Source organism: Urocitellus parryii, chromosome 4 (genome assembly GCF_045843805.1).
Source record: "Urocitellus parryii isolate mUroPar1 chromosome 4, mUroPar1.hap1, whole genome shotgun sequence".
Taxonomy (NCBI): domain Eukaryota; kingdom Metazoa; phylum Chordata; class Mammalia; order Rodentia; family Sciuridae; genus Urocitellus; species Urocitellus parryii.
In genome coordinates, this window is record NC_135534.1 from 8,212,078 (window position 1) to 8,233,485 (window position 21,408).

Genomic DNA, 21,408 nt, shown 5'->3' on the forward strand with positions numbered 1-21,408 from the left:
GATTGAACCCGGGGCCTTGTGCAGGCAAGGTAAGCACTTATCAACATATCCCCAGCCCCCACATGTAGGCTTTTTGTTTCCCAAAGACAAGATTATGTGATATGTACTTCTTTTGCTCCATAGCAATACATCACAGAAATCCCTCAAGGTCTACTGGTATTGATAAACAGCTTTTCAAGGCTGCCTAAGAGTCCAATTTATGAATATTGAGGGAAACCCACTGTTTCAAATTTTGACCATTACAATCATGTAGTAAATGTAGAGGACTTTGAACATATTTTATAATCACTTGTCTTATTTTTGAGGGCAGATTGCCAGCAGTGCGATGCTGAATTGAAAGGTTTTGTACTTTTTGAAAGTGTTCTGGAAAGTGTTTTTTTTTTTTTTATTGAGACAAGGTCTATTTGGTCTATTTACCCAGGCTAGTCTCCAACACCTGGACTCCACCTGCCTCAACCTCCCAAGTGCTGGAAAAATAGGTGCTTGTCCTGGTGCCCAGCTCTCAAAAGAGACCACATTTCCTTTCCTTTTTTTTTTTGCTTTGCTGGTCATGAACCTAGTGTCTCACTCTTGTCTGGCATGAGTTCTACCCAAGCCCACTCCCCTTTAAATTTATTTTTATGTGGTGCTGGGAATGGAACCAAGACTCTTCTGTGAACTAGGCAAGCACTGTACTACTGAGTTACATCTCCATTTTGAGACAAGGTCTTGCTAAACTGCTCAAAATGGCCTCAAATTTGCAATTTTCCTGTCTCAGTCTCTCTCATGGTGGGGATTACAAGCATTTACCACCATGTCCCTTCCCAATATTGGCTTTTAATTTTTTTGCTTATCAAGAATATCTTTTTCCTGGGGCTGGGGTTGTGGCTCAGCGTGGAGTGCTGGCCTAGCACGTGCGAGGCCCTGGGTTCGATCCTCTTTGAGGAATAAAGGTATTGTTTTCAGCTACAATTGAAAAATAAATGTATAAAAAAACGAATATCTTTTTCCTGTCCTTGTAGTCCCTCCGCCCCACCCCACCTTTACTCACTTCCTTGGTACTAGGGATTGAACCCAGGGGCGATTTACCACTGTGCTGCATTCCCAGCCCTTTTAGTTTTGGAGACAGGGTCTCCCTAAGTGGCTGAGATTGGCCTTCTGCCTCAGCCTCCCAAGTAGTTAGGGAGGTGCGCCAACACCACGCCCGGCTCTGACACTGTTTTGAATCCTTCCACAATGATACCCTATTTTATATCCTTCTACTAAGATATACTTTTAGTTTTTTTCATAGAAAACAGGAAGTCCCTTCCACCTGCGGCGTCAACGGATCCGGTTTGCCTACGAGCCTGCCCCTCCTCCGCTCTGGCCCCACTATTCCCGGTTACCACAGGAACGAGGACTGACGTCACTTAGGCTTCCGCTCCAGACCCAAGGGTCTCCAGTGGAGGAAGAAGCGGAGAGGCCGCTTTGCCCTGATGTACGCGTGCGCACTCCCTGCCCCACCCCTCCCCCGCCGCAACTCTCGTTCTGACCCGGGCTTTTCCGCCGCGTCTTCTCGTCTAATCCCGGCGCAACAGCTCCCTGGGGGAGGAGAGTGGAGAGAGGCTCGAAGTAGAGTCAGCCAATCACACGACACTACGAGGCAAACGCGATTGATTGACTCCATCACCTGCAGCCAATGAGGGAGTTCTCTGGCCCTACGTCATAGAGTTTGCCCCATCCTATCCCCTCTTTCCTGGCCTGCGAGCTCAGTCCGCGCAGTAACAAATGGAAGTGCGCGCTGCGACACCTCCCAGCCCACCGGGATCCGCCGCCATTTCCTCGCCTGGCCTAACGGTTTGGCCAATCGCAGCGCGCATCGAGAAGGACTAGCGCTCCGCCAATCGGAGGCCGCCGGCTTCGACCCCTTGCCTCTGCCCGGCCCAATCCAGGCCGCGGCCCCGTCGCCCCCAACCCGCCCCCGCGGCACCCTCTCTCCTCCCTCTTTGTGCGTCTCGCGCCGCCGCCGCCCGCCGCGTGAGAGGACGGGCTCCGCGCGCTCCTCGGCAGCGTAGTCGGGTCCCCTCCCCCCCGGAAGGTTCGCGAAGGAGAAGCCGCCGCCGAGGAAGAGCCGCCGCCGGTGCCGGTCCCCGGGGGCGCCATGGCGACCGGAGCGAATGCCACGCCGCTGGGTAAGCTGGGGCCCGCCGGCCTCCCCCCGCTTCCCGGGCCCAAAGGGGGCTTCGATCCGGGGCCTCCGCCCGCGCCTGGGGCGGGGCTGCTGGCGCCCGGGCCGCCGCCACCCCCGGGCTCGATGGGAGCCCTGACCGCGGCCTTCCCCTTCGCGGCGCTACCGCCGCCACCGCCGCCGCCGCCCCCCCCGCCTCCCCAGCAGCCGCCGCCGCCGCCACCGCCGCCGTCCCCTGGCGCCTCGTACCCGCCGCCGCAGCCGCCCCCCGCGCCGTCGCTCTACCAGCGCGTGTCGCCGCCGCAGCCGCCGCGTCAGGACCAGCAGCCGGGCCCGGCCTGCGGCGGAGGAGGTGAGTCGGGCCGACAGCGCGAGAGGCGTCGCGCGGACCGGCCCGGCCCGGCCGGCGGAGGGGCGCGCTGCGGCGGCGACGGCGGCTGCACGCGGCAGGGGCGCGCGCGCGCGCGCGCACGGGGAGGCCCTGGCGGAGGCGCCCCAGGGTGCGCGCGGCCTGGTTCACAGGGCCTCGAGCGCGCTTGCGCGCTGGGGAGGGCGGGGGAGGAAGGGCGGGAGGTGCGCAGGCGCAGCGTGGCTGTGGCCTTGGGCCGCCCAAACCAAAGGACCTGGGGTCCACGCAGGTGCAGGGTGTAAGGGTGCAGGCCGGAGAGGAGTACACTGTCGACGAAGAGCAGCTCCCATTCTGGTCTTAGAGGAATCTGAAAGGGAAACAAGTAGCAGGAATCTCTATTTTTTACAATAAACTGTGTTTCCACTAATGTGGAAGAGGTTGGAAGGTTTCAGGTGGTGATTGGGTCCGATCTTTTTTGGCACTTGGTTTTCCTTTATTTACCCTAAAATTTCTCAGTGTGATCAGTTTCCCACATAGTTTTAAAAAGGCTTTTTCTCTGGGCTTGTACCCTTTGGAAGTATTTGGCATGTATCGGGGAATGAGAATTTGTGTCTTGTTGAATTTGGTATGTCATTTAAGAGTTCTGATCCTGTCGGCCCAACTGATCAGGGAAATTGAATGCTAGTCTGGGCTGCACCTTTTTCCTGGTGAAAAAAATCAGGCCTTTTCATTTAGTAATTTGGTTTGGTTGTGCTCTGATCTCTTTAGAGGCTGATTCCTTTTTTTTTTGTGGTGCTAGAGATTGAACCCAGGGCCCTTGTGCATGTGGGGCAAGCACTCTACCAACTGAGCTATATCCCCAGCCCCCTGATCTCTTTAGAAAGGTGACTGGGACAGGGGGAGGTAGTTCTCAGTACTGCTTTATAGACTAATTCTTCAGTCTTGTCTCTGCTGGACCATTAGTCATTTGTAAATAAGAGTGTATGTGTTTATAATACTTTATATGGAACTTGGGTTCCATACCCATCACTGGAAAAAAGTTGTTCACATGCTTTACAGTGTTCTTCTAGACAAAAAAAAAATGTGTGTGTGTGTGTGTGTGTGTGTGTGTGTGTATATATTTTTTTTTTTAGTTGTTGATGGATCTTTTATTCATTTATTTACATGCAGTGCTGAGAATCAAACCCTGTGCCTCACACAAGCTAGGCAAGGGCTCTACCACTGAGCCACAACCCCAGCCCTTCTAGAAAAAATTTTGAAATGTGAAATGTCAACTTTCCTGACCCAGAACCAAGTACCCTTGTAGTGGCTGTGTTTTCATCTCTGACCTCTGAAGTTTGTCTTTCCATTCTTTGCCATTTAAATCTTAAGTGGAGTTCTCAGTTTCAGAGTGTGCTGACTTCTGCCTATATATCCTAAGAAACTTGAATTGCCTGTTGGTAATACTGTGCAGGCTTATATTTGCACCTGATGGTCTTTGTCTGCCTTTAGACTTCCCAAGTAAGAAGCGGAAACGGAGCAGATGGAATCAAGATACAATGGAACAGAAGACAGTGATTCCAGGAATGCCTACTGTTATTCCCCCTGGACTTACTCGGGAACAAGAGAGAGCTTACATAGGTAAATACACGTTCTGTATCCAAGTGTATTTTTAGATGATTATTTATTCTGAGTGGTATATCTGTCGAAAGTCTTATAGTTTTTTTTTTATTATTATTGCTATAGAGACAAGATATGGTCAGATGTATTCTCATGTCATTGGTATAATGTCAGGTTTTGCTGAGCAAGTGTTGCTTTTATAGTTCCTTGTTTTGGTCTGTTCATAACAGCAGTGTTCTCCACGAGTGCCAGGAAGGGTTGAGGGCCCCATTTAGGAATGAGAATAGTCCCCCCATTCCAGCAGCCCACCTTTTTCAGCTGCTGTTCATTACCAGTTGGTGAGGTGAGTGTCTTGTCTGCCTCTCTGGACAGGCCCCAGTGGAGAACACTGCAGGTATTGTAAACCAAGTACCTTTTTCACAGCATGGCCTTTCACCATAATTTCATATTTCTCCCTTTCCCTAAAATGTGGTTTTACTTTTTATAGGTTCTTTCTGAAAGGAAAAAAACAAAAACTCAGTTTGAACAGTGTTCCTTGACAGTGTGTTTACAGTTCACCCCTTTTTACCATTTTCTTGAATTTAACCTTCCCTTCAGCATCTTCTGGTTTGGCCTCTGGAGAGCTGTCTTAAGATGAAGGCTCTTGTATTTACTTCTAAAGAACTCTGCTGGGAAGGGGATATTGCTTGATACACAGTAAAAAATGGTAGCTTTCCCCTTGATATTTCATGACTGTCCACAGTGGGATTGAAACTAACCTCAAAATTACTTTAAGAAAATAATACAAGGTCTAATGCAATCTTTATATACTTGTCCAACTGTCTCAGAAAGTATGCTTGATAACATATCCTACTAATCAAGTAAACATCTCTCCCTTTGCCCGCTCACCCGGTTGGGAGGAAATTAGGGCAAAGACCTCTTAGGCTTTATGAGGCTGTGGCCTTCCCATAAAAGCTTCAAGGCCCCATAGCTTAATTTTGGAGAGGGTTTTAATTTTGTGGTTTTTATATTATGGGGGATGCTTTGTTTCTGGTACTAGGGATTGGACACCCAAGAGCATTTTTGTTTCTGTACTACACCCCAAGCCTTTTCTTTAACTTTATTTTTTTAAATTAGTTATTATTTTGGGTACTGAGGATTGAACCTAGGGGTGCTCAACCTTTGAGCCACATTCCCAGCCCTTTTTTATATTTTATTTAGAGACAGGGTCTCACTGAGTTACTTTAATTAAATTGCTGAGGCTGTTGTTGAATTTGTAGTCCTCCTGCCTCAGCCTCCTGAGTTACTTGGATTATAGGTGTATACCACTGTGCCTGTCTTCTTTATTTTGAGATGGGGTCTCACTAAGTTGGAGAGACTGGCTTTGAATTTAAAATCCTCCTGCCTCAGCCTCTTGAGTTGCTGGAGTCTTAGGTGTATGCCACTGTATCCAGTAATTGTTGAGAATTTTGAGGTATTAGAATTCTGTATGATTTGAGGATTTAACCCAGGGGTCCTTTATCATTGAGTTACACCTCCAGGCCCCTTTTTAAATTTTGAGACAGGATATCATCTGCCTAGAACTTGATCCTGGCCTTGATCTTCCTGCCTGTCCTCACTAGTTGTTGGGATTACAGGCGTTCTATCTCCTTTTTCACAGTACTACTAAGACTTTGCCCACTCTTCCTATCTACTCCAGCCTACTCACTTGTGTCTCATTAGACCAGTGTGGGACTTCACAACCTTGTGGAATGCCTCTAGTGGAGTCATAGCACAAGAATACAAGCAGACCTGAAAATGGGGACAACAGACTCATTCTTTACAACTTGATTTCCTCTCCCTGTTGGCCTCATTAATGCGCTGAGCCCTAAGGGCTGTTTCTAGCCATCATCAAAGTGTAGATAGAATCCAAGCAGAGATTGGTACAGGCCTCTGATCCCAGGAAGATAGCAACACTTTTTATAATTTCAGTATCAACTATTTATTCAGCTCAGAACCCACACCCCCACAATCCACCTGAGAGGACTGCCACATCATTGACTATGAAGTCAAAAGTGTCTGGCATAAAGGAACTTGCAGAGCCATGTCTTACTCGCCTTCTTTCTCTCACAGTACACAGTGTCTTGTCCAGGGTGCCCCTAATATTGTCTTTTGTATTAATGGATTTTCATTTCTTGAGAAGTTCAGTGTGAGGGTGTGGTATATATCCCTGTGTGATGTACTTCAAATTAGAAGGTATTAGGGGTTAGATGTACATTAATATATCTAGGAGCCAACTCAACTCTAATCCAACCCAGTTAGCCTTGCCCTTGATAGAGGTGCCTACTAAGAACTCTGAGATGCTGCAAAGGTAAGAAACAGGTGGTTGATTAGTTTGTTGAAAGTACTCTGGCTCTGCAGTTCCTATTATTTTGGGAAATCAGCTGTGTAACATTTCCCTGGATTCTCCCTGGATTCTCTGGTATCTTTTGTGAAACCCTCATCTCTCTTTTGGGTACAGCCTCAGGTCAAGGCCTGAGGGCCACGTATATTCTCCTTGATCCACACTTTGCATCTTCTACATATCTACTCTCCACATCAATAGCAGGTCTGAAAATAAACTCCTAGCACCTTATGCCTATTGGTGTATGAAGATAAAACATGGTTTTCCATTTAATATTTGCATAAAAACCGCAGGTATGGGAGACCTTTACTAGTACAGGTCTGGATGTACAGAAAGTGTATGTATAAATTGCTATAAGATGTCAAATTGATTATTGAATGTATTGCTTGTTCAGAAGTTTAAAACCTGGTCTTAATTGAAATGATATTTGCTCAACTGGTATTTTTCTTTGTCCCATGTTAATTGGGTCTCACTTTGGGCTATGTTTAATATTTCACAAAGAAAAATAAACTTTGCAAGTCTTGCCCTCAAGTAATTTGATGGGAACCAAGTATCGGTGATGTCACACAATGGGTGTTGGTTTGGGGTGCCAATTGTAATAAGCAAGTGTTGGTGGGGAGGGAAAAGTGAACACCTCCTGATAATTGCTTTGATGTTAGCCTTAGTGAACAGTCTTTATTGCTAACCCCTCTTCCAACAAACGGTTTGCTTCCTTAAGTGATAACCATTTTGAAGTGAAAAAATAACCTATAGATGTAAGTGGACTTCTGCCAATAGGTGGTTGGGGGTTTTTGCCTCAATGTGTTCACTGATCAATCAATCGTCCCTTTCAAAGTCTCCGAGTTCTTCATGCTTGTTGTTGAGATTTGAGATGTTTTTTGGTAACATTGTCTTTTTTCCATCCTTTTTTTTCTTTCCTAACCTGGTTTCTTCCAGTGCAACTGCAGATAGAAGACCTGACTCGTAAACTGCGCACAGGAGACCTGGGCATCCCCCCTAACCCTGAGGACAGGTTGGGAAACAGTTTTAACCAGCTGACAGTAACGCTTTTACCTTTTTCTCAATACATTTTACTGGTGGCAACATTGTGTCAGTTCGATAAAATCCTAGTTAAAGAGACTGGTGGTCTGACCATTCTGGGGACTAGGGTTTAATTAGTAAATGTATGTGGTCAGTCAACAGTTAGAAAATTGGAATTTTAACTAAAAGGAATAAAAAGTTACATAAAAATGGACAACTGGTTTCCAATTGGTAAGCATGTAGACTTAACCTGATTTACCCACCCTGAGGGACAGTGAGAGGTGGCCATTAACCTGCCTTTTCAGTGCCTGCTTTGGCTGCAAGCCCAGGGTGTAGTTTTTCTCACAGGTACATGATGCAGGAGTTAAGAGTATTTTTGAGCATCACTGAATTAACGTGGCAGAAAATTAGACCAGCTCATTGATACACTATTTCTGCTTAAGGTTTTGAGGTGGTTTTAAAAGTAGGTGAGATTTCTAACCAACTTCCTTCACTGCCAATTAATTTTCAGCCTTGGCCATTGCCTGGGGGTTTGGGGAGGGGCCAGTATATTCTTACCTCACCTGTTTTGGGAAGGCAAGCAACCAATCCTAAATTTTTTTTTTTTTTTTTTAAGGGACTGTGGGCCTCAAACAGCTGTGGTCAAGTCATTTCAGTTTATAATTTTCTCTCACCTCTAAAAAGTAAAGTTTATGTGAGGGAGATGGACTTTTTAAACTGAAATTATATTGGCTGATCTTTGAACAGCTAACATCTGATCACTTTATAAGATAGTAAACCTTCCTCTCACTGAAATACCTCTTAGTGCATGCAGCATACTTAAAAAGACTCTGCTTTAAAAAGTAGTGTTTTTGGTTTTTGTTACCCAGTCTGGCTCCTTCAGTCAGGAAGATGATAGAATGGCTTTACAAGTCACTCACGTGCATCTTTCTGCTGCCTTTTGCCAGGAAACAGCTTCGTTATTTCTCCATGTTGACTCTTTAATTTTACTTAATAAATCCGTTATATTTTTACCTGTAGATTTTGGTTGGAAGATTGTGTTATGTTATATTTCTTTTTGAAGATTTTTTTTTTTCTTTTTAAGATTTCCATTGTAGGTTATAGACCACAACTGTTTAGTGTCTTTTTGGCCTTTTCCCCTTTAATAATGTCTACAGGTTACAGGCAATTCCTCTAAAGGATTGAGTTTTTAACAAACCTCTTTGCTTCCTGGAGAACTGGGATTAGAATTTAGTTGATGTGCCCGATGCCTATTCAGGTGAAGAAGTCCAGCCAGCCTAACCTCTAGATTATTAGCTTTTGCCTTCACTTCCACAATTTGGGAAGAGGTTAAACTGTGAGGCCTTTAAATGGCCAGTTTGGGACTGGTACAACTTATTCTGGTGATTAGCCAGAAGTGCTCAATTCTAGACAGCTGTGGGGTGGGCATAGAAATGTCAAGCATGTTAGAAATAAAACCAGAACAGGATTTTTCTTCCCTTGCACTTAGTTTTGAAAGAGGCCCTAATGCCTGATTGGTTTTGCTTTTGAGCCCAGGTTGGAAGGAAATGCATGAGTTTCTTACTTTTATAAGATTATTTCTTAAGAAGGTATATCAAAATTAAGCCACTTCATATGCAATTTTGATGTTATTTAACTTGCACAGTTAAAGGTGTTTTAAAATCTCTTGTAGACTTTAATGTGTAAGATGATAGTCTAATGAGCTGGGGTATGTTTGCCTGTGTTCACTTTCACTGGATTGTGCTAACAGTTTATACAAATGCTAGAAACGGAGGTGTCATTTAGCCGTCATTAGTCATGAACAAACCTGACCTTTTATTCCATCGTGTGTGTGACGTGGTATGACATGGTTACCTTTAGGCTGAAGACAGTGGGAGCAGCCGAGTTCAGTCCTTGCTCTCCATCTAGGCAAGGTTCTCTCAACCAAGGGTATAGGAGTCTGAACTACTTTCAGGATGTTTTTTTAATAACCTGATCCACATGGTCTTTCCCTTCTTGCAGCTGCTACTAAATTTTCATACAGACTATCAAGCTATGGTCCTTTTTGTAATCTTAACTCAGAATTCTAGGAGTGTAACTTCTCTTTTTTTTATTACCGCAAAATCCAGCTGTGGTAAACTGACCATTTTATCATTACTATTTTTTTGCTTGTAGCATCAGCATTTTACTCCTTAAAAAATGAGAGAGAATTAATCTGCTTTCTGGACTTGTAAACTCTGGCGGAGAATCATAGGTTTCCCCCTTGCTGTTGGCAGGTTCAGACCCTAGACAAGTATTTGACCAAATCTGCATTTGCAGCTCTAGCAGAAGCTGCTTTAGCACTTTAACGGTTTTCTCCATCCAGACTGCCCACCTCGAACAGCCAGAAACAGGTTGTCTCCTGGGCCTTGGACACAGCCAGCCAGGCCATTGAAGGAAAAGCAGAGACGAAGCCTTGAACCATCTCTCTCCATTGTGGGGACCAAGTAGCTGCAATAGCTTGAGTCCCAGCTGCTTTGGGTGAAAGAGCTCGTGTTCACTATGTGTCAGGGGTACAAATGCTCTTCCTGATAGGCATGAGCTCTCCAAGAGAGAATGTTTTCACCTAAACTCGGGTTTCTGTGGTTAAACAAGTTGGGATATTGCAATTTTTTTCCCAAATGAAAGAAAAATCATTTGGCAAGGAGACTCCTGTGGATGAAACTGTCCTTGCCACTTACAATCCAGAGATTTCCCCCAAAGGACAGACTCCCCCCCACATCACTTTTAGAAACAAAACCTTTTTTTTCCTTTCTCACACACACCCCAGTCCCCAAAATACTCAGCCAGTTTCCATTTCCCCATTCCACACGATCTCAAATAGCACACGTTATGGTCGGTTCCTCCGAAGAGTGTTAGGGTCTGAGAGGCAGAGGGGCTGGGGAAGACTGTTATAGTCCATGTGGGACTGAGGGAAGTAGGGACAGAGCAGTAACGGGGGTCTGTTTCCCACAGGTCCCCTTCCCCTGAGCCCATCTACAATAGTGAGGGGAAGCGACTTAACACCAGAGAGTTCCGTACCCGCAAAAAGCTGGAAGAGGAGCGGCACAACCTCATCACAGAGATGGTTGCCCTCAACCCTGATTTCAAGCCACCTGCAGATTATAAGTAAGCAGAGGGACTAGGTCCCTTGGGACAAGGTCACATGCCTGTCAAATGTGACCTGCTGGGGTAGTTTTGGTACTACTCACCACTTGTCCAAGCTCACCCATAAATAATACTGGTGTTTAGTTTTAGAAAAACTGGGTGATCTCATGTGGAAATGTGCAGAGTTGGTGACTGTCTTTCTTCTTTAGACCTCCAGCAACACGTGTGAGTGATAAAGTAATGATCCCTCAAGATGAGTATCCAGAAATCAACTTTGTTGGGCTACTAATTGGGCCCAGGTGAGTAATTACTAGCTTATTGGGGTATAGAATTCCTTAGAGCCTAGATGTGTCTCCTTGTGCCTAATTGGGGTGCCATTCATTGGCTTTGTTTGTTTTAGTAAGGCATTGACTTTGGCTGAATAGGCCATTCTGTGAGAACTCTTGTCAATATTCCCTTTTACTTCAGAGAAAGAAAATCCTCAGATTCGCTGTGACTAACTTTACCTTAAAGGGCACAGAGTTTTCAGTGGGAAAATTTGATTCTCTATAGTTGTAGTTTTCCATCAATTTGCACCCAGCCCAGCCTCTGTCGAGTGTGAACTTGAGTATTGAGTATAAACTAAATCCTTTCTGCCTCTAGAGGGAACACCCTGAAGAATATTGAGAAGGAGTGCAATGCCAAGATCATGATCCGGGGGAAAGGGTCTGTGAAAGAAGGGAAGGTTGGGCGCAAAGATGGCCAGATGTTGCCAGGGGAAGATGAGCCACTTCATGCCCTAGTCACTGCCAATACAATGGAGAATGTTAAAAAGGCAGTAGAGCAGGTGAGTGATAAGCCAAGAAAGGAAACCTCTTAATAGAAATCTGGGTGGTGGCCCAGGCACGTAGGCAGCTAACTGCTACTTTTTTTTTTTTTTTTTTTTTTTTGTACTGGGGATTGAATCCAGGGGCACTTTTCCACTGAGCTAAGTCCCCAACCCTTTTTACTTTGCGATAGGATCTCACTAAGTTGCAGGGACTGATCTCAGCCTCCTGAGTCATTGGGATTACAGGTATGCATGACTAATTTCTCGTTGTGTCTTCACTAGATCAGAAACATCCTGAAGCAAGGTATTGAGACCCCAGAGGACCAGAATGATCTACGGAAGATGCAGCTTCGAGAATTGGCTCGCTTGAATGGTACCCTTCGGGAAGATGATAACAGGTAGTGATCAGTTGAGAGGAGTGTGCAGAGACCTGAAGAAGCTGTGCAAGTGGAGAGGGTGTTCACAGCCTTTGAGTTGATTTTCTCTTCTCAACAGAATCTTACGACCCTGGCAGAGCTCAGAGACCCGCAGCATTACCAATACTACAGTGTGTACCAAGTGTGGAGGAGCTGGCCACATTGCTTCAGATTGCAAGTTTCAAAGGTGAGGGACTAGCTGTTCTGTGGGTTTAAGATAGTTCTCTTTAGCACATGGTTGAGTGATGGTGTGAGTGATAAAACTGAGAAGGATTAGAAACAGTCTTACAGAACAACTCTGTTTTATTGTTTGTCTTGTGTCCAAGAAAACCAAAAGGTTTCTATTCTGATTATTTACTTAGTACTAGGGATTGAACTTCAGGGGAACTTTTATCACTGAACTATATCCCCCGTCCTTTTTTATTTTGAGAGGGTCTTGCTGAGTTGCTGAGGCTGGCCTCAAACATGGCATCCTCTTGCAAGTCACCAGGATTATAGGTGTGTGCCACAGGCCCAGATTGGTTATTATAATGTTTTCACTGAGGCTCAATATTAGTTCACTGCCTTTGCTGCTTAAAGATTTGTTCAAAGCTGGCAGGAGGCTGAGGCAGAGGATCTCAAGTTCAAGGGTCCAAGCAACTTAACTGAGATCCTTTCTAAGAACTTCAAAGAAAATAGGACTGAGGTTGTAGCTCAGTGGTAGAGCACTTGCCTAGCATGTGTGAGGCACTGGGTTTGATTTTCACTCATTACCACATTAAAAATAAAGGTATTGTGTCCATGTACAACTAAAAAATATTTTTAAAAATTTGGGGGCTAGGCACATTGGTGCACACCTGTAATCCCAGCGGCTCAGAAGGCAGAGGTAGGAGGATCGAGAGTTCAAAGCCAGCCTTAGCAATTTAGTGAGGCGCTAAGCAACTTGGTAAGAACCTGTCTCTAATAAAACACAAAATAGGGATGGAGAATGTGGCTCAGTGGTGGTGCTCTGGAGTTCAATCCCTGGTACCCCTTCCCCCCCCCAAAAAAAAAAAAACAGAACTTGGGGATATAGTCTGGTGGAAGAGAATCCCTGAGTTCAATCCCTAGTATCAAAAACAAACAAAACAAAAACTGACTACAGAATTTGACCATTTGTAAATCAGCCCTTGACACCAGCATTTCTCTAAGGCATTGTTAAGGTTCTTTCTGGCAGTTGCCCAGTCTTGGAGATTGGAGACGCTTTCTTTCTTTCATAGTGGGCAAGTAGGATTTGATGAAACTGGAGAGGGTGAACCTGTGTTCTTGTGACTATCAGGGGCCTGGTGCTTCCTCACCAGTTCTCTTGGCCCAGAGCTTCTGCTGTGGTAGACACTGGTGCTCTAGATGAGGAAATGGCCCTGAACCAAGGAGCTGGTAGGACTGTTTACACTATATGCCTAGTAAGAGGTTAGAAAGAAAGGGTGACCAGAGGGCTAAATCTTAAAACTGTATATTGAGGTTTCTCAGAATCAAAGCTTCCTCTGCTCTCTGTATCCCCCACCCCACTTCAGGCCTGGTGACCCCCAGTCAGCTCAGGATAAAGCACGGATGGATAAAGAATATTTGTCCTTGATGGCTGAACTTGGGGAAGCCCCTGTCCCAGCATCTGTGGGCTCCACCTCTGGGCCTGCGACCACACCCTTGGCTAGTGCACCTCGGCCTGCTGCTCCTGCCAACAACCCCCCTCCACCGGTGAGCCTTGGGAGGGTTCTTTTGGCCTGGTCCCCTAGTCTCTTCCTCAGAGACTGGAAGCTATGGCCAAGTGCTTTGGGTGGAGCTGAGTGATGGACATGGATGGCAACATTGTTCTTCCGGAATGTCTGGCCAGTGGGGGACTTCTTACTTTGGGAGGTCTCTTGTGCTTTTATCCTGGTCCTATGGCATAGCTGGAAGAACAGTGTTGCCATCAGGGGGAGCAGACAGGGACGTTGGCCGGAAATGCTCTCACGTAGTCTCTCATGTCCACCACCCAGAGCCGCCCACCCTGGATGAATTCTGGCCCTTCAGAGAGTCGGCCTTATCATGGCATGCATGGAGGTGGTCCTGGCGGGCCTGGAGGTGGCCCCCACAGCTTCCCACACCCATTACCCAGCCTGACAGGTGGGCATGGTGGACATCCCATGCAGCACAACCCAAATGGACCCCCACCCCCTTGGATGCAGCCACCGCCACCACCGATGAACCAGGGCCCCCACCCACCTGGGCACCATGGCCCTCCTCCAATGGGTAAGTAAGTGTCAGACCAGAAACCTTGGGGCTCTGGGGTAAGCACGGGCTTCTGGCAGGGTCCCTGTGAGCTGAAAACAGCTCTCACAATGGCTTACTAGTGCACTGGGCCTACTGGCCTTGCCAAGTCTTGGGTTCTAGAAGGAGCAAGACTATCTGAGTAAGAAGTGCCTTGTGCATGGGGAGGTCCAGCACTGCCTCCATATGAAGACTTTTCAGAGCTGCTGTCTCAAGGGTAGTAGTATTCAAGCTATGTGACTGAGGAAGATGTTGGGGGGTGTCTTCCCTGGCTGGTTCAAATGTCCTGCTAAGTCCCTGCTCTTTCCTTCCATCAAGATCAGTACCTGGGAAGTACGCCTGTGGGCTCTGGGGTCTATCGCCTGCATCAAGGAAAAGGTAATATTGTCTGCTTGCTATGGGTCTCCACCTAGGTCTGGGTTAAGTAAGCAGGGGCTCTGGCCCAGGTCCCCTCCTTCCCTGAGGCCTCACCCTTCTTTGACCTACCTGCAGGTATGATGCCGCCTCCGCCTATGGGCATGATGCCGCCACCGCCGCCGCCTCCCAGTGGGCAGCCCCCGCCCCCTCCCTCTGGTCCTCTTCCCCCATGGCAGCAGCAGCAGCAGCAGCCTCCGCCACCCCCTCCGCCCAGCAGCAGTATGGCTTCCAGTACCCCCTTGCCATGGCAGCAAAGTGAGTGCAATATTTTGGGCTTGTGGGGGTGGGTGGGACAAGGGTTGGGGTTTAGAACAATAAGACCTCATAGCTCATACCTTGGGAAGAGACTCGCTCTCAGCTGGGGGATTTGGGAGGCAGAAATGGAAGGGGCCGCCTGGCCCTGGAGGTGTCTTGGGGAGGAAAGCTGATGTTTGGTGTGGTTGTGTCTGGGGAGAGATTTGTGGGGGTCTGGAGGGGAACCTGCAGTTGTAGGCAGGGTGTCGGAAGTCCAGGCTCTGCCAGCTGAGTGAACTGCTGGCTGGCCCGTCTTGTACATAGGGCCGAGTGGGAAGGTGCATGCTTGCTCTGGACGGGGTTGTGATTGGGCCTGAGAGACTGCAGAGAAGGGACTGGGCAGTGGGGAGAGAGCAGCTGTGGCCTTGAGGTTGAATGTGCCGTTCGGTGGTGGCGGCGGCTGGGCGGAGGGACGTCAGAGCCGGTTCTTGAGTCTGGTACTTTTCCCTCAGCCCCTCCAGGGGCATTGGTGACAAAGGGCTTATGCTGTTAAGCCCAGAGACATTGAGGCTGACCCCAGGGTAGTCCTGCCCACCCCTCCACTCCCCATCACCAGGACAGCCCTGCCCGCCCGCCCCCCACCACCGTACCGCATGCCAAGCAAGGAGCAGGCGCCCCTCGCCCCCCATCCCAAGGCAGCAGCCGCAGAGAGCCGCGGTGTGCCCCCCGCGCGTGTGACCTTGGGCTTCTTTACCACCCCAGATACGACGACTACCACCACGAGCGCTGGCACAGGGTCCATCCCGCCATGGCAACAGCAGCAGGCGGCTGCCGCAGCTTCTCCAGGAGCCCCTCAGATGCAAGGCAACCCCACTATGGTGCCCCTGCCCCCCGGGGTCCAGCCGCCTCTGCCGCCCGGGGCCCCTCCCCCTCCGCCGCCTCCGCCACCTGGTTCCGCCGGCATGATGTATGCCCCGCCCCCTCCTCCTCCGCCTCCCATGGACCCTTCTAACTTTGTCACCATGATGGGCATGGGGGTGGCGGGCATGCCACCCTTCGGGATGCCTCCAGCTCCCCCACCGCCTCCACCACAGAACTAGACTCGTTTTTTAAGAAAATATATATTATATATAGAGAGAATTGGTCTCGTTTAAACACACGCCGAACCTCACCATATGGAGCCAGACATTGGGACGCACGCATGTGATTGTGTGTGCACGCATGTGTGTGTGTGCACGCACCGGGCTGGGCCAAGCGACTGAGGACTCGCTTGGGAACGGGCAGGATATAGTAGGGGCGCCAGCTTGGGCTCTCCTGGCGCCCCGTAGCATCGAGTGTCTTCTTTGTCTTCTTTCTCTCCTCACCCAACTCCCTTTGCCTCTCCCCAAACCGGGCCGCCAGGATCCCTCCCCGCAGCGGCGATGGCCCGAGCCATGAGAGTGAGGACTTTCCGCGCCCATTGGTGACCCTTCCAGGCAGACAGCCTCAGCAGCGCCCCTGGTGGACAGGATGGTTCGGCAAAGCAGCCTGAGTTATTTTTGTGGACGGAATCGGAACACGCTGGCTCCATATCGTGAAATTTTTATTAATTTTTTTCTTTTTCCTTTGTTATTTCCTTATCTCTTCCTTTCTTCAGACTCCGTCCAAGGAGATGCTCTCCCCGGTCTTCTGCTGCAATTAGAATCCTTCCCTTCTCTCCATTCCTCCTTCTCCCCCTTCCAAGGAGAGGGGAGCAAATGGTTTTAGGCACAGGCTTTGACTATTAATGTTAGGCTGAGGGGGGTCCTTTGGTTCCTAGTGTTTCAAGGGTCCATAGCCACCCCTAAAAACGTTTGTCTTAAATTTTTGAGTAGTAGTTTATCTCTGCCATCTTGTCAAAGAGACTCGTAAAGTTGCCAAGGGTGGCTTTTCATAACCATCCTGCACTCCTGCCAGCAGTAGGGACACAGCTGAAGCCACCTTGGACTGGCCTGCCAGCCCAGAGTCCTTTCCACGCTCCCCCGACCACCTAAGCTGCCACAGAATCCATTTGTTCCTCTCCTTCCTGGAAGCCTCCCTCTTTTATTTTAGTCCCGAATGTCTGAATGTTTTGCAGTGTCTAGGGGTTTGAGCCCCTCGTTCTTTGTTCTGCTTCTCTCCCCGCCCCTTCCCTCTTCATGGAGTGATTATGTTGACAATAATGTGTAACGCGCGTTCTCTTCACTGGTTTATCTACAGAAATTTCTCTGGGCTTTTTTTCGGTGTTTGATTCAACACTGCACTAAAGGGGGGTGTTCCGTTGAATAAAAGAGCAGTGTGGTTTTCTGGGTCTGTTTCTTTATTTTCTTTTAACCCTCTGCCACCACCCACAGTGGCCCCAAGGTTGCCATACTTTGTTTGTGTTCAGCATCTGGCCCCTGTTCCCCCTTCTGGAGTGAAGCCATGGGACATTAATTAAGGAAGCCTTCCACCTGCTCCCTGCGAGTCTGAGTTTCCAGGAGTGGAGCATGTGGGTGGCCCGTCCGTCTCCGTCTTGTTTCTGGTTCATGCACTGAGAACCAAGCTTACCCCATATCTCTCTAGTTGGTCCTTTTGAAGGCCTTTCCCTGGCACTTGGACCCCCACATTTGCTAAGCTCCAGTGGTGACTTGTGCCTGCAAGCTGCCACCTGACTAAGGCCCTGGGCCTGGGGAGCCATCAGCACTAAAGGTCAAGCCAGCTAATCCTGCCTGTCAGGCATAGTAGCTAAAATTAAAACCGCCAAGTGGCTTTTTTTCTTTCTCTGCTGGTGGCTCACGGCTGCCAACACTGTAGGCTTGGGGAGTGGTGGGGGCAAGATAGTGCCCTACCTTGTGCTTTGTCAGCACATCTTCATGGAGGGTATTAGGCTGGCTGTTTCTTTGTCTGGGGCTGTCATGGTATATTGTGGCATCAGAAAAATTGTTATAAGTCCATGAGGTAGTGAGGCTCTTGGCCACCCTCTGCTGCTGTTGCTTGGCTATGCCACTCCTGGGAAGAGCCACCTTAAAACTGGGCTGCTCTCCAGTTTTGAGCTGGGGCTACTTCTGTTCCCTGGAGCAGAGCCGGCCATCTGGGCCTGTCCAGGATGCTGTGCTTAGCCACAAGCTGCAGGGATTGACGAGTGCTCGGAAGCAGGCGAGTGGGCTGGGCCTCCCTAACTGATCCCTAAACTAGAAAAGGGTGGGCCTTTGCTCTTAATTGACAGGAGTTGGGACAGGGCCTTGGAACCCAGCTACCCTCTTTGACCTTGGCTTCACCTCATTGCTTCCCCCACAGGCTTGGTTTCCCTGGTGGGCTCATTGGGCGGTTAATTAGCTCTTTGAAGCTCTGGAAGCAGCAAAGTGGCGCTATGTGGGTTTTAGAAATACAAATCAATAAATGACTTAACCACAGCCCAGCTATCTCCTCCGCCTCTCTCCTGGGGCCAGCTCCATTCCTGTGCTCCCTCCCTCTCGGCCCCCAGCCCACAGCTTTTAAGGTTTTGGAGAATAACAGTGGCTAAAAAGGCATCCGTCTACACGAGTGGAAGCTGTTGGTCCTATTGAGTGGCGGCAAACACCTGCCCCGGTGGCAGTGTTTGGGAAGATGGGAAACACTTGCCTACCTGCCTTAACACAACCTTGGGTGCAAGAAAGACCCACCCTCCTATTGTGACAGGGCTGTTGTGGTTTCTGCTGCTGCAGCAGTGAGTGTCCCAGCTCCCTCGAACTTGGCCAGGGGCATGCCAGTTGGGAAAGGTCAGCATCAGGGCTCTGTTACTGAGACTGGGCCAGACACCCTGCAGAAACCCAAGATTGGTCCAGGGAGGGAGGCCGAGTTTCTGCTTAGAAACCTGAACATAAACAACCTCGACTTGGTTCAGGTGGAAAAGTGAGCTTTCAGGGTTCATGCCTGTGGGGTGAGGAGCAGTTTAAGGAGAGTGGAGAGGATGGGAAGCTGGAGGTGACTTTGAGCCTCTGAAGGTTGACATGCTGGGCTGGGGTGTGCAGAATAAAGGAGGGGCCCTGTGGTGGTGTCACCCCAGGGGGAAGAACCTGGAGGTCCAAGAGGGTATTGTGCCACACAATGGGAAACCCACAGAAAAGCCAGAGCTCAGGTGACCTGTAGGCCAGTACCTGGAGTGCAGGAAGATAAGGCTGGGATGGGAGTGGGGCCAGCACCAAGCAAGGTACCCACCCATTAACCTTGGTGTCAGGTAAGGTGGGGATGGTCTGTTGGAGTCAGGTCCTTGGCAATAGGCTGAGTTAAGTCTTGGAGGCAATAAGGGGCAGTGGAGTTTGTGTGACCCCAGCATGCTGCCACGATCAGGGTGGTGAAAGTCTAGATAATGAGCTCAGGCTTGTCAGGTGGTGACTGCCAAGAAATTGGCTCTGCCACAACCCTCTAAGGGAGAATGCAGGTCAGGGCCACCTCACATGGGGCCATACCAGAGGCTAGGTGCAGCCAAATGCAGAGATGGGGATTGAATTGTGAAAGGGAGCTGCTGGGCATTTTTTTTTTTTTCTCCATTAAAAATGGGAACTAGCCAGGAGTGGTGGTGCACACCTATAATCTCAGAGGCTCAGGAGACTGAGGCAGGAGGACTGCAAGTTCTAAGCCAGCCTCAGTGGCCTGGGGGATGTGGCTCAGTGGTTTAAGTGTCCTGGTACCAAAAATAAAAGGAAATAGTGCCTCAGAAACTATGCTTGAGGCACTGGGCTCCATCCTCTGTACCACAAAGAAAAAAAGTTGTCACTGTCTACCCAAGTGCTTTTCATTGTTTTCCTGATCTCTTTCTGGAAATGTGGCCTCCCCATCCCCAAAATACAAGCAGGCTAACACCCCTCTGTCTGGGGCAGGTGGAAGAGTGGAGGCCCTGCAAATGGGCCTGCACTGCTGGTGACTCCAGGGCCTGGTCTGCTGCAGCGTAGTCCACAGCTTGGCTGTCCTGAAGCAGACTCAGTAGCACCTCACAGCTGCCCGAACCTCTCTGACCTGCTGCTTTGGCCCTCAAGTATAACAGCCAGTTCTTTCCCTGGACTAGCCTACCACCCTGGGAGGCCCAGCCAGCCTTTAAAATAGTACAGACTCCTAGGTTCTCTTTGCCCAAAGAATAAAAAGAGGTTCCAAAGTCGACCCTCAAGAGATTAGGAGGCGGCAACTGGAAGAGGCAGAGTTTATATAGCCTCAATTTGAGAATATAATTTTTTTTTTTTTTGAAAGGAGTATCAGGGATTGAACCCAGAGGCACTGAACTACTGAGCCACATCTGCAGCCCTTTTTTATATTTGGAGACAGGATCTCACTGAGTTGCTGAGACTGGCTTTGAACTTGTGATCCTTCTGCCTCAGCCTCTGGAGCCATTAGGATTATAGGCATGCGCACCCAGCAGAAGTAGACAATGGAATCTAAGGCTCAGAAAGCCAAGGGCACAAACCAGTGTCAGGGACAGGACATAAGTAATGAATGGGGGAAAGGTGCAGAGTAGACTCCCATTTTTTAAGTGAGGTCATAGAGCCATGAATCCTGACCTACTAATCCTTGCCCTGTGCGTGGCCCCAGATAGGCAGAGGGGGGTGAGAGAAGGCCTACGCCAAGCATGTGGGTCCCTTGGAGACCCGAATGCCACTAACCACTATCGCTGAACGAGTGGGGATGCTTCAGTTTCTCCCCTCGAGGTGGCCCACAGGACTACAGTTCCCAGGGACTCCTGCTCCAGGCTGGGAGCCTCAGCACAGCTGTAATCTGACCATGCCTCAGGGAAAGGTCACTGCAGAGCTCCTTGAGGGACAGCAACAGGGGGAACTTAGTGCGGCTCAACTTTGGTAGGGGTGGGGTGAGGGCAGTTTCCCCACCTTAAGCAACCCCCCCCCCACATGCCACCTGCTGGAACTCAGGTTCTGGTCCCCCTTCTCACAGCTGCTCAGTGTCTTGAATGCTGGCCACACCTCTGTTCAAGGCACACTGACCCTTAGTTCTTGGCCCCTCTTGCCATAACATGCGGCCCTCCTACCTGTGTGCAACCAACGGTGCCCCAGCCCAGGTTCTCTGTCATGATAAACTTGACCAGGGCTCATTTCTCCTCAGTCTGCACCTCCTGGCAAATGTCTAAAGGGCTGAGGATATCACTTAGCAGGACCTGGCTTCCATCTCCAGCACCACTAAAAGAAAAGCAAAAATGTGTAAAGCAAGCCCTGCTGCTCTGCTGCGGGCAGATGGTGTCTAGAACCCAGGACTAGGCCCCTGAATCCCGTTCCCTGTGACAGCCCCTCAGCCTCTGCAAGAGTCCACAGTCCATGGGGCTGGGATTGTGGCTCAGAGGGAGAGCGCTTGCCTCACATGCATAAGGCACTGGGTTTGATCCTCAGCACCACATAAAAACAAAATAAAGGTATTGTGTCCACCTATAAGTAAAAAAAATAAACATTAAAAAAAAAAAAAAGTCCACAGTCCAGCCCCACACTTCATCTGTAGCTCAGGAAGGGGGCCCAGCGGGGGATGCCTTAGCCCAAGTCACAGCCTCCCAGTCAAATGCTGCCTGCCTCATCTTGCCTGGAAACCCGCAAAAAGCAGGAACAGGACAGAAGACGGACTGTAGGAAGTGGGTCAGTACAGGCTGCAAACAGGCCTCCCTTCCCTCCCCTCCTCTTGCCCCCAAAATAGCTCCAAGCCTCCTGGCCAAGACCCTCCCATGGCAGGGGAGGTGGG

The 21,408-nt window shown here is 49.1% G+C and overlaps 1 protein-coding gene and 1 long non-coding RNA gene across 18 annotated transcripts; one reads left to right on the forward strand and one right to left on the reverse strand.

Annotated features, from left to right (window-relative positions):
• Positions 1-1,728: 1,728 nt before the first annotated feature.
• Sf1 (splicing factor 1) lies at positions 1,729-17,023 on the forward strand. 16 transcript variants are annotated; one of them, XM_077798006.1, is made up of 14 exons: positions 1,729-2,498; positions 3,987-4,115; positions 7,393-7,468; positions 10,450-10,602; positions 10,791-10,880; positions 11,224-11,407; positions 11,672-11,787; positions 11,885-11,992; positions 13,338-13,518; positions 13,779-14,052; positions 14,389-14,448; positions 14,563-14,742; positions 15,484-15,688; positions 16,123-17,023. In XM_077798006.1, exons 1-14 carry the CDS (start codon positions 2,120-2,122, stop codon positions 16,250-16,252), a joined length of 2,265 nt encoding a protein of 754 aa, XP_077654132.1. In that variant the 5' UTR covers positions 1,729-2,119; the 3' UTR covers positions 16,253-17,023. The 16 variants fall into 16 exon arrangements, with proteins under 16 accessions (XP_077654132.1, XP_026252470.2, XP_077654127.1 ...); XM_026396685.2 differs by having other exon boundaries at positions 1,729-2,150; XM_077798001.1 differs by lacking the exon at positions 15,484-15,688 and having other exon boundaries at positions 13,779-14,056.
• Positions 16,380-21,365, reverse strand: LOC144254624 (uncharacterized). 2 transcript variants are annotated; one of them, XR_013343531.1, is made up of 3 exons: positions 21,253-21,365; positions 20,714-20,861; positions 16,380-16,436 (listed from the first exon to the last, which is right to left on the reverse strand). It is a non-coding gene; the product is annotated as an uncharacterized LOC144254624 (long non-coding RNA). The 2 variants fall into 2 exon arrangements; XR_013343532.1 differs by having other exon boundaries at positions 21,243-21,365.
• Between the last annotated feature and the right edge of the window lie 43 nt (positions 21,366-21,408).

Excerpts from the sequence above, each read along its gene's own strand:
- Sf1 (XM_077798000.1), top strand. The coding sequence starts at position 2,120 with ATGGCGACCGGAGCGAATGCCACGCCGCTGGGTAAGCTGGGGCCCGCC. Across the intron at positions 11,408-11,671 it reads TTAAAAAGGCAGTAGAGCAG|ATCAGAAACATCCTGAAGCA; the intron begins GTGAGTGATAAG and ends TGTCTTCACTAG. Across the intron at positions 14,053-14,388 it reads CCATGGCCCTCCTCCAATGG|ATCAGTACCTGGGAAGTACG; the intron begins GTAAGTAAGTGT and ends CCTTCCATCAAG.